The sequence below is a fragment of the Phalaenopsis equestris genome, unplaced genomic scaffold (assembly GCF_001263595.1).
Source record: "Phalaenopsis equestris unplaced genomic scaffold, ASM126359v1 Scaffold000002, whole genome shotgun sequence".
NCBI lineage: Eukaryota > Viridiplantae > Streptophyta > Magnoliopsida > Asparagales > Orchidaceae > Phalaenopsis > Phalaenopsis equestris.
This window is the reverse complement of record NW_018164444.1, coordinates 844,743-855,928: the sequence shown is the minus strand read 5'-3', so window position 1 is coordinate 855,928 and position 11,186 is coordinate 844,743. Positions and strand designations below refer to the sequence as shown.

Here is an 11,186-nt window from a genome sequence, read left to right as displayed (position 1 = left end):
CTTCGTCTGTCGAGCCGACTGTGCTCATGCGTCGGGCTTCATCCCTCGCCTTCCAGTCGTCGCCTCTCGTCCTCGGGCTCGAGCTGAAATAGCAGGGGATTCGTCGCTCCAGCTCGTTTCAGGATTCCACTCCTTCCAATTTGCTCTGAGATCGCAGGGGCTTCATTTCTGCTCTTGTTCCCTCTTTCGGGTTTCTGCTCCTTCCAATTTATCCCTCGAGTTGAGATTGCAAGAGCTTCGCGGCTCCCTGTTTCGGGTTTCTGCTCCTTCCAATTTGCTCTCTGCTCTACTACGCCGCACCTCCATCTATTGGAGATGGCTTCGGACAGATCTTATGTTGTTGCATTTGTGGGTGTCCACGCCTCAGAAACACCTAAATCGTGTTTTTTCTCTCCTTCGTTTGAGTGAGCGGATGACATCAAGAAACCTGATAGGAAGAATGGGAAGTTTGTCATCTTTTTTACAGAAGCTGAAGGTATTCAACTTGCTTCCTCGTGCCGACTGAACTTGGTCAGAAAATTTTTGTATGGCCGACCCTTTCTCTCCTTCGTTTGAGTGAGCGGATTACATCAAGAAACCTGATAGGAAGAATGGGAAGTTTGTCATCTTTTTTACAGAAGCTGAAGGTATTCAACTTGCTTCCTCGTGCCGACTGAACTTGGTCAGAAAATTTTTGTATGGCCGACCCAAAATAGAGCTGATTCGTAAGAAATTTGAGCTTATGCACCTTTTTGGGGAGTGAAAAATTGGACTATTAGATAGAGACACATTCTTATAGAACTAAATAATGAAGAATAATCTGTTAGAAGATTATTTGCTAGAAGAATAATCTGGATTGATCACAGAACAATGAAAATTCTGAAATAGACCGTGGATTTTGACCCACAGACGGAACCACCAATCATTATGGTTTAGATTCGCCTCTTTAGTTTGAAATTTCAATATTTTACTCAAAAAGTGTTATACTCTATTGCCTCAACTTATGGTAAGCCACTCAAAACGGACATTCCCACTTTTAATGATTGCAATGTAATTTAATTTCTTCATATTTACACTGTTAATGATTGCAATGTAATTTAATTTCTTCATATTTTGAAATTCATTTCTATAGCCTAATATTCACAACCATTAACCAAGTGAAAACTTTAATAAAACAAGCAAGCAAGTTAATTAATATTGATTATATGAAAGTTTTATATGCTAGTTGTGATGCTAAATTAAGGCATCTTGTATCTTAATTAATATTGATTACATGAAAGTTTTATTTGCTAGTTGTGATGCTAAATTAAGGCATCTTGTATCTTTTTTTTACATATCTAGTTATTCAATATGTTTTAAAAACTATTTATATGTTTAATAAACATTTAATGATGAAGATATGAAACTTAAAAAATGTCATGTCATGGGGGGCAGGTTGGAAAAGATTTATTTATGATGCCTACGTAAGTGGGGCGAAATAATTCAAAATAATAATTGAAGGTCCTAAATATGGCTCAATAGCAATAATGATGGATTGCACATGAGCTCTATGAACATGATATAATCGTCGAGTTAGATTTATACCTCATGTTATATTGTGTGAGTAATAATTTGTTATATAAAGTAGAAATTTTTCAGATTACGTATCAGATAAAATTGATTTTTTTATTAAAAAAATTGGTGTGTTTCGATGCCCTGTAAATGTATTTAAATTAAATATTTTAAATTACTTCTGCTTAAATTGATTATATTGATTTTATTGTATTTGTATACATTGGAATAACAAGTTAGGAGTTATTTTGGGTATATTTAAGAGATGGAATTTGTCACCCACTTTATTGTAATAAGTAGAATAATAAAATGGATAGTATAAGCATATTTAATCAGCTCAATAATCTAGGTCTGCAAAGGAATCAATGCATTCAATGAGCAACTCGAAAGCAGTTCAATTAACATTATGTTAAATCTATTTAAATTAGTTAAAAAAATTGAATAAATTTTAAAAGCTTAAAGGATAAAAAAATAAAATTCAAAAATAATTTCAATCGTTTATTTACATTCACAAATAAACTCATTTATTATTTAACATGCAATTCATTAACTGCTATATAATAGATTCGACGATAACTTATATCATTTAAGTTATATAATTAAATAATATTAATTAGCTAGAAGTTAATTAATTGCATAAATAACATTAATATATTATAATTTAATATCATTATATAATAATTTAATACAATTCCTTTTTTTAATTTCAATAAAATAATTTGTTAAAATTTATTGTATTTTTTATTTCATAAAATTCTATATGCAATTTATTATTATCTTATTTAATTTGTGTAAATTAGTTATATACTAATTCAAAATTTAATCTATCACTTATTTATTTGTATTTCCAAAATTATTAGTTAATAATTTTATATGAAAAATCAAATACTAATTCAAATTTTAACTTGTTAATTAACTCGTTGAGGTTTTGATTCAGTTAATATTAATGAAACAGTTACAAGTCAAATACAAATTTTAAAAATTTTAATCAAACCAAGCTTGGCTTAAGCTCGGTCCGAACATAAAAACATCTAATATAGCCAAACTAAGTTCAGTCTAAAACATACTTAGCTTGACTATACTCAATTACAACCCTAATCACATTAGCTCGTGCTACGTCCTACATCGACAACGGGAAGGTGGTCTGGACATGCGAATTGTCATGATTGGCTACCCTTGGATTGAGAAAACCATTGAATCAAAATAAAACAGGTCCCTCTCGCATAGACCAGGGATGGATTTCTTGTTCCACGTTTTTTAGGCGAAAGAATTAATGATGTCAATTTACCGCCCTTTTCAATTTACTGCCCTTCACAACGAGTTAAAAGAATCAAATTTTCTTTTGGAAATTTATTTATATTTGACACAATTCTTATGTATTTAACTATTAATATCCAAACTTTGATATTTATTAATATAAAATTAAAATCTTTAACAGCACAAAAAATTGCCCTAAGATTACTTTTTATAAAGTGAAATATATTTATTCATGAAATGTTTAGATTTAATTATAACACTGAAGTATTATATAGGAAAATATTCTCAGGTGTTACATTTTAATTATAGAAAACTTATATAGTGCGCATATGAATTCCCATTTTTTTTACGAACTCCTCTTTTATGCAAAATATGCTTCATACTTTTCAACCAAAATGTAACCAAATAATAAACTTGGATGAAACCAAATTCCTAGCATTCAATAAAGCTAATACTTAGAAAACACACCTTAGATTTTGACTCCTTAGAAATTTTCAAATTCTGGGCCTCCAAGCTTTTAACCCTTAGCTCTTCCTCCTGTAAAACCGTTAAAAAATTACTGATCACGCAAGCTATTTTAAGATTAGCACATGAATAAATCAAAAATAATAATAATAATAATAATAATACATAGTTTAATAAAAAGTACACTATGATTAAATAAAAGCGAAAAAAATAATAATAATAATACATAGCTTAATAAAAAGTACACTATGATTAAATAAAAGCGAACAGTGCACATGAAGAATCGGATAACAATGGTTCTAGACTTCATTGGTAATGTTAATTTGTTTGTCACGAGAGGAATGCGTTATATTACAAGAATAGTTGAAAAGCAGCTCTGGAATTTTGTCGCCTAAAATCCTGAAGCTACGGAATAAATGTGCAGATGGTATAGAAGCAACAATTCCACGTCTGGGAACAGCTCAGATACTGCTTGTTGGTTATCTTAAAAATGGAACTTTAACACAAAATTTAGGCTAAATCCATTAACGAAATGAGCACAAACAAAGCACTATTCGTTGCAGGAGACTCTTGTAGAATGGATAAATGTGGAATATCAACAAAATCCTATAAACCAACAATCCACAGTGGCGTAGGAATAAATTTCAAAATAATTATAAATAATGACAACATTTAGTTATGATGCATATTTTTTAGGTGCTAAAAAGAAAAGGGAATTTAATAAAATATGTTAAATTCAAAAAAAATGAGAACAATTTACTGGGATGATTAAGGCTGAAAGAATGATTAAAGGGAAGCACACATGCGCAAGAATGTATGTCTATTAAGAAACTTTTGAGCAACAGAACATGGAAAGGTAGAACAGTACGGAGATAAAAGAACTTGGACAGAAGGTTGAGATTTCATAGCAAGAATTACTGGGAAATGTAAGAAAATAAATTGGGATCAGTAGAACTTGCTTAGGAAACTTAAAATAAAGAAATACAGTCATTGACGGAAAAAGGATGGTGAAAATTGATTTCTTTCGGCTCATTTCTTCGCTTGTAGAGAGAACATTAATTGAAATGATGATTCCATTTTTACTCATTTCTAATGGGAAAATGAAAACTTAACTACGAAAATTTTCAAAAATGTTTGTAAATTTTAAAGCCTACCTCGATTTCAAACAGTATCCAACCAACTGATGGGATCAACTTACTTCACCATTTTTCTAAACATAATTTTAACTTCAAGTAAATGAGCCCTTGGGTCAATCAAACTCTTCAAGCTTCACTAACATAAGTTCGGCATTATTAGCATAAAAGGAAAATAGTATACCTGAACAAATTGAAGATAGTTGGTGTTGAAGGTTCTTAGGGTTTCTTTCACCCTCATATATGCGCTTTTGTTTGAACCATTGAATGCCTTCTCTGAATCCCCACATTCGTCACTTGTATTGAGCTCTGTTTCCGAAGATATGCCGTTCTTGTCCTTCCACTGATTTGACAACAAACAAACTTTCGCTCTTGTTTCAGCCCCATTTACTACGCTAGCATGTTTAAATTCCACGGAATCAGATCCCACTTTCGACTCCAAAAGATCATTCGAAGTCTGAGACACCTTTTTCCCTCTAGAAATCATGCTTTTCATGGAAGCCACCGTCTCCTCTTCTTCCGGTTCTCTTCTCCCATAAGAACTCAAACCATCCAACGCTAAGTTTGATTTCAATGTAGTAATCGAAGTCTTAAACACCTGCCTTCCTTGGCATATCTTCCGTTTCTTGGGAAGTTCCACCATCTCTTCAGCTAGCTCTCTCCTGTTACCGTAGTATGGCCTCTCCTTTCCTAAACGTCTGGCACTTCGCCTCGTTCCACTTGCTGCCCCAACAGAACTAGAAGTTACTTTCACCGACGAAGCCATCACCGTGCCGTTAGCAAAAGCTGCCATCACACTGCCGTTCGCAACAGCTGTGATCCCTTCATCCATGAAAGCCGTCATCTAGCAACCATTCAAAACCAATGAAAAGCGCCCGCTGAGTAATATACGAAGGATATCAAATCTCAATAAACTAAGTCATTCGATGCAATGTAGTTAAGCTACTGAAGAAAATAAGCTAAGCAAGTGACCGCGCTTACGTAATCCTCAGACATAAACAACGCGAAAGCCAGACGGTATTTACCGTTATCTGCACGCCAACAAGCATAAAACCAAAACACTTGAAATATCTAGGGTGGATAAAGAGATAGAAAAATGATAAATAACAATAATCCGACAATGTAGATCCATAACACTAGTCTGATATTCCCTGTGACAACTCGGAAGGAAGGAGGAAAGTGCGAAACACAGTTTCGCAAGCCATGGTCACCTCAAACAAACAGAAACAATTCTAAGAAAACATAAGACAAAAATTAATGGGACTCAGCGGTTCCGAATGAAAGTTCGAGAAAGCCTACATTCAGGAACAGAGACCGTCTTCTTAGGGAGGGGAAATCGTCTTCTCCGACGACTTTGAGCGCAGAACTTTGGTTGGATTTTGAATGCTAGGGTTTTACGGGGAACAGAGCCAAGGGGAAGCGAGCAGACCAGTGAAGCTTTTCTCTTACGGGACGCCCCATCTCCCCCAGTTCAAACAAGGGATGAGCGGGAAAAGGGGACGTTCACAGTGCTCAAACCGGACAAGTTTACCAAATTATGGGGGATAAAGAGCTCGGTTTCTTCTGCCATTTCAAGTTTCTTTCAAAAAAAAATGAAACTAATTTTTTTTTTATTGAAAAATGTGGATCACACACCAACTTTATTAATGAAAAAAGTTATTGTAAGGAATAAACAAATCAAAAGACAAACAACTGAAATAATTCATCAAAATATATAAAATTAACAGTAACTCTTAAACAAAATGAATTAAAATAAGCTAAAAATATAGCACAACAAACACAAAACAATAAAAGTTCAATCACACTTCATTCTTCCACTACATTAATCTATAATTGAATTTGATTCACCAGAAGCACCACAAAAGTTTAATAAACTCCAATGATTTGACACCGAAAATGATTCAATCAGTATAAATGCATGTTGGAACTAAACAACAACAAAATATATTAGACAACAAAGTAAGAAGGAGAACCAAGATTCATTTTCATTCCAAAACAACATCTCTCCCACATAATCTGAAAGAGAAATGATCATCAACATATGCTCAAAACTCAATCCATCCAACGTAACAACAAAAACAACAAATAGTATGCTTCAAAACTTCTACCATGCACTCAACTTTACATAGGTCGACTCAATTTTGTGTTGGTCATATTCGAACAAAATGCCCCGATACGTTTGCATCAGTTATTGATCAGAAGGAATATGTTAACGATGGTATTTATGGACGTTAAATCTGACACCAAGATTTGTGTCTAACATGCGATGCTAATACGTTTTTCGACCCCCGTTTTAACGAGAAAAAAGAATTATGATGCTAATCTTACTTAAAGTTTGATTTTTTTTGTGGATTAGCGTCGGACATAATGCTAATTAGCATAATTCTTTTAGTGCAGGCGAGAGGGCTCTCTCGATCGGTTTGTTCATTGGGCAAACTGATCGATCAGATTGATGATATTACGATTTTTTTGGGAAAAGGAGCCAAAAAATGAAGTGGTTGATAGGCCCGGGATTCACTCAAACCGAGAGGACTCTCTCTATCGGTTTGTTCTTTGGGCAAACTGATCGATTAGATTGATGATATTACGATTTTTTGGGGAAAAGGAGCCAAAGAATGAAGTGGTTGATAGGCCCGGGATTCACTCAAACATTTTTCTTTGTCTTGGTTTGGGTGAATAATAACTGATCAGTCGATCCTTCTGCCCGTAATTATTGTGTCTTCACGAACAGCCAGATTTCCTCAAGATTTGTGCTAACATAATTTTCATATATAACCAAAGAAAAGTATGTTGAGATTTTCATACCTATTTCGTACTAATATTGATGATATTGCACCTTAAATAAGGGTATTTTTTATGTTTTGTTGCAGGTATGTTGAATTATGGTCATTAGAGCAAAAAGATGCAAAAAAAGAGCGAATTTGAAGCAAAAATGACCAAAATATGAAGATTTGAACTAGGGCGCCGACGGCGAGCCCAACGGTGCCGACGGCGGGTTTTTCAAGAGAGTCCAGAATCAAATATTCTAGAAGGCCGTCGAGGGCGAGAACGGTGGATTCTCTTAACAAGTGCATTGAATGTGGACGATTTTTTAAGGGACGCTCAGGGAACTCTTGGAAAACTCTTCTACAACTTTAAGAGAAACATTTGGGCCAAAAAAAGAGGAGCCCCGTGGTGGTGTCCGCTAAGTTTTTGTTGTTTGTAGAGCGTAGAGAGTTTAATTTAGGGTTAGTATTGTGAGGAATTCTTCGAGAGATTGTAAGAGTGGAGGGAAAGTGAGAGATTTCTTCCTCCTTGCCGCTTCGAAGAAAAATTCTATGTGCTGTAAAGAAAAGGAAGAGATTCAGAGGAACTTCGAGAAGTTTGCTTGTGGAGGAATTAGAGATAAGTGATATTTACTTATTGAAGTTGTATGACTTTGCTTTTATATATAAGTTCTAAGTTTTGTCGTATTTTCTTAATGAGTTCTGTGTAGTTTTTTCTATCTTTCTCCTTGTCTTGAGATCTTGTGAAATGGTGATTTGAATTGGTTGAGCCATGAGAATGTTAAAGAAGTTGTGATGATCTTTTCACTTCGATCTTAATTTACCTTCAATTTGGCTAATTGATTTGTTAAAATATGTTGAGTTTTACAACTAAAGAGAAGATTACATCTAAGATTTAGGGAGGTCAAAGTCCTTGAAAGTTGGGTGCAAATAAATAGGGAAATAAAATTATTGGACGTAGAATTGAAAATTTTAGAGTGACAAACTAAAATCCTCAATTCAGTCTTATCGTTTGGGTGTTGAAATGTATATGTTAGCCCTCAGACGAGGGGAACGTAGGAGCTCCAAAGTGAGAGCCGGTATCCCCTCAGCCTAGCCGCAGATTCAGTAACCAAGCATAGGATTAGTCAATGTTCTTTATGTCTGGACCAAAGGGTAAATAATAGGTATGTTCCTATTTGGCAATTGAACCAATTTTTAAAATCTGGAAATTGAACCAATTTTTAAAATCTCGTCGACGGCGCCATCAACGCCGTTAACGGTGGATTTTTCCCGAGACTTAGGCTATTTAATTCAATAGATCTCGCTGACGGAGCTGAAAACCTCGCCGACGGCGAGATCCCGAGAAAAGACTTTTAACTGCGATTTTCGCCAGTCAACCGCCACTATTCATCATCCCCTTCCTCCTAAAAACGTCATTTTCGACTTAGGGCTCAAAAGATCTTGGATTGGGAGGCAATTTTAAGGCTTTTTGACACCAGATTTGATCATCTTTAGGTAAGAGCTTCACTCCAAGCTAAAAATATTTGATTTCCACCATGAAATTCTTCCACATTGAGGAGATCCAAAAAAATTGGGAAGAAATTCATGGATTTTATTGTTGAACTCTTAGAATTACTATTGGAAGCCATGATTTACATATTTGAAGTAATTTCATTTAGACAGCAGATTTTATCATCCCTCGGTAAGAGATTCACTCCAACCTAAAAATATTTGATTTTCACCTTGAATTTCTTTCACATTGAGAAGATCCAAAAAAAATGAGAATGTGGAGAAAATATTTGGAAGAAATTCATGGAATTTAGATTTGAACTCTTAGAGTCACTCTTGGAAGCCATTATTTGAGTATTTGAAGTGTATTTTGGAATTTTTTATAATTTTGAATAGATTGACATGGCTCCGCAACAAAAGAGGCGACTAGAGTTTCACGAGTGTCGCTTTGTCAATGTGAAGGCTCAGTCGAGATTAACTTCAGTATTTGAAGGGAAGAAATGTATATAAGATCGTGTTTTTGAGAGTTCGGGAGGAGAAGTTGAACGAGTTATTACCGAACGGATGTGGGAAAACTTCTGTTATACCACCAATAAGGCTGTTGTGAATGTTGTGAAAGAATTTTATGCAAATGCGTTCTATTTTGAGGACAGAACCGTTCGAGTAAGGGGTTTTCTGTTAATTTTAGTGTCGCCCGCATTAACTCATTTTATGAAGTCCCAGACTCCTATAGTTGCAATTATGAAACCTTCAGTACAATGGAAGGCCCATTGAACGATTTCATCAACTTTTTCACTAATGGGAAAGGGGCATGGAAGTAAAGCAACGAGAAAGGGTAAATTTTTCTGCTTCCATGTTGAATGTCACATCTAAAGCGTGACATTATTTTATTTCCTCTACTCTGTTTCCTACCTATCACCATAGTGAGGAAACAAGAGATAGAGCTATTCTGAATTTCTGTATTCAGAATAATCATACTATAAATGTGGGGAGAATTATTTATAAGAATATATTGACCACGACAAAGAGTGAATCAAGTGGAGGTCTGGGACATCCTGGCCTCATTTATGTACTTCGCCAACTTTCTGGAGTTGAAGCCGGAGATGATGAAGAATGGGTTTACCCTATGAAACCCATTAGTAAAGCTAATTTGAAGACATATGAATCCCATGAAAAATGGAGATCTGGGAGTAGGAGTCAAGAACCTTCTATTAGTGTAGATATCCCCTCTACTAGTTATGACATTCCTTCCTCTAGCTCCCCTACCCTGAATGATTTAATGAATAAGTTAACCTTGCAGCGGAAGAGTATAGAGCAATTAAATGAAAGAATTGGGGGATTATAACGTAGACATGATTATGATAGTGAGTACCTACAGAGGCATTCTGAATTTGAGATAGCTTACTATGAAGTTCAGGCCCGAAACTACAGAGGTGAGCCTGATGTTACTTTTCCTGAATGCCCCCATTATACTCAGTATCAGTCCAATCCACCTACTGACTAAGGAGATGAGGATATAGTATAGGACTTTGATATATGATAGTAATTGATGTACTTTTATTTCTGTTTCCGGCCCGAAACTACAGAGGTGAGCCTGATGTTACTTTTCCTGAATGCCCCCATTATACTCAGTATCAGTCCAATCCACCTACTAACTAAGGAGATGAGGATATAATATAGGACTTTGATATATGATAGTAATTGATGTACTTTTATTTCTGTAATTTTGTAACAGAGATAGATGTTTGTGTGTTTGTACTTTCATTTTTATTTTTATGTTGCAATTGGATAATTTTTAATTATTGTTATAAATGTTTAGTGTGGTAGTTGAAATTTGCATGTGTAGTTATAATAGATGTTGATTAATACTATGTAAAATTGTAATGTGATGTGATTTTTATTTGTATTTTAATATCTTTGTAATTATTTTTTGTTTAGTATTATGGATGTGTTAGCGAAATATTGTGTTTGTATAATATTTAGTTTTGTACTTATTTCAAAATTTCATTACCCAGCAAATTCTCTAATGATTTATATGTATAGAAAACTCCTAATGTTACAGATCAGTTGAAGTTAAAATTTTGAGAAGGAACTGCAAAAATTTCCGAATGATGAAAATGCTTAAAGTATTGAGGAATGATTTATATTTAGAATTTTCTTTCCACTTTTATCATTCCATATTGAAAAATTTAAGTTTGGGGGAGGGAAGAAAAAGATTAACTATTAGATGTTATCAATTTTAATATTTTAAAAAATTATTAATATGATTTTTTACAGTGAATTTAATTCAGATAACTATATTTTGTAGATATTTAAATATTATCGTAGATTTAATGGAATATTTTTGTAAGGATAATTAATTTTGTAGATTAAGATATTTAGTATAAGAGAATAAGACTATAGTTAACTTTTTAAAGTAAAGAAAACTATATTTTGAAATATTAAGAATCTTAGAAATTCATTTGAGAAGAAAAGATTGAGGCGCAATGATGTAAAGCTATGAAATATTTATAAGGTAAAGGAATGCTTTGAGTTTCAAATTTAG

The 11,186-nt window shown here is 33.9% G+C and overlaps 1 protein-coding gene across 1 annotated transcript in view; it reads right to left on the bottom strand.

Moving 5' to 3' along the window:
- The window catches only part of LOC110030909, an 85,526-nt gene extending 79,584 nt beyond the window's left edge, over positions 1-5,942 (bottom strand). Inside the window, exons 1-4 of the mRNA XM_020733895.1 lie at positions 5,685-5,942; positions 5,367-5,416; positions 4,570-5,229; positions 3,256-3,324 (exon numbers count right to left, since the gene is read on the bottom strand). Of these exons, the coding sequence (XP_020589554.1) occupies positions 3,256-3,324; positions 4,570-5,229; positions 5,367-5,381 (744 nt within the window). The 5' untranslated portion in view covers positions 5,382-5,416; positions 5,685-5,942. The remainder of the gene's footprint in view (positions 1-3,255; positions 3,325-4,569; positions 5,230-5,366; positions 5,417-5,684) is intronic.
- Between the last annotated feature and the right edge of the window lie 5,244 nt (positions 5,943-11,186).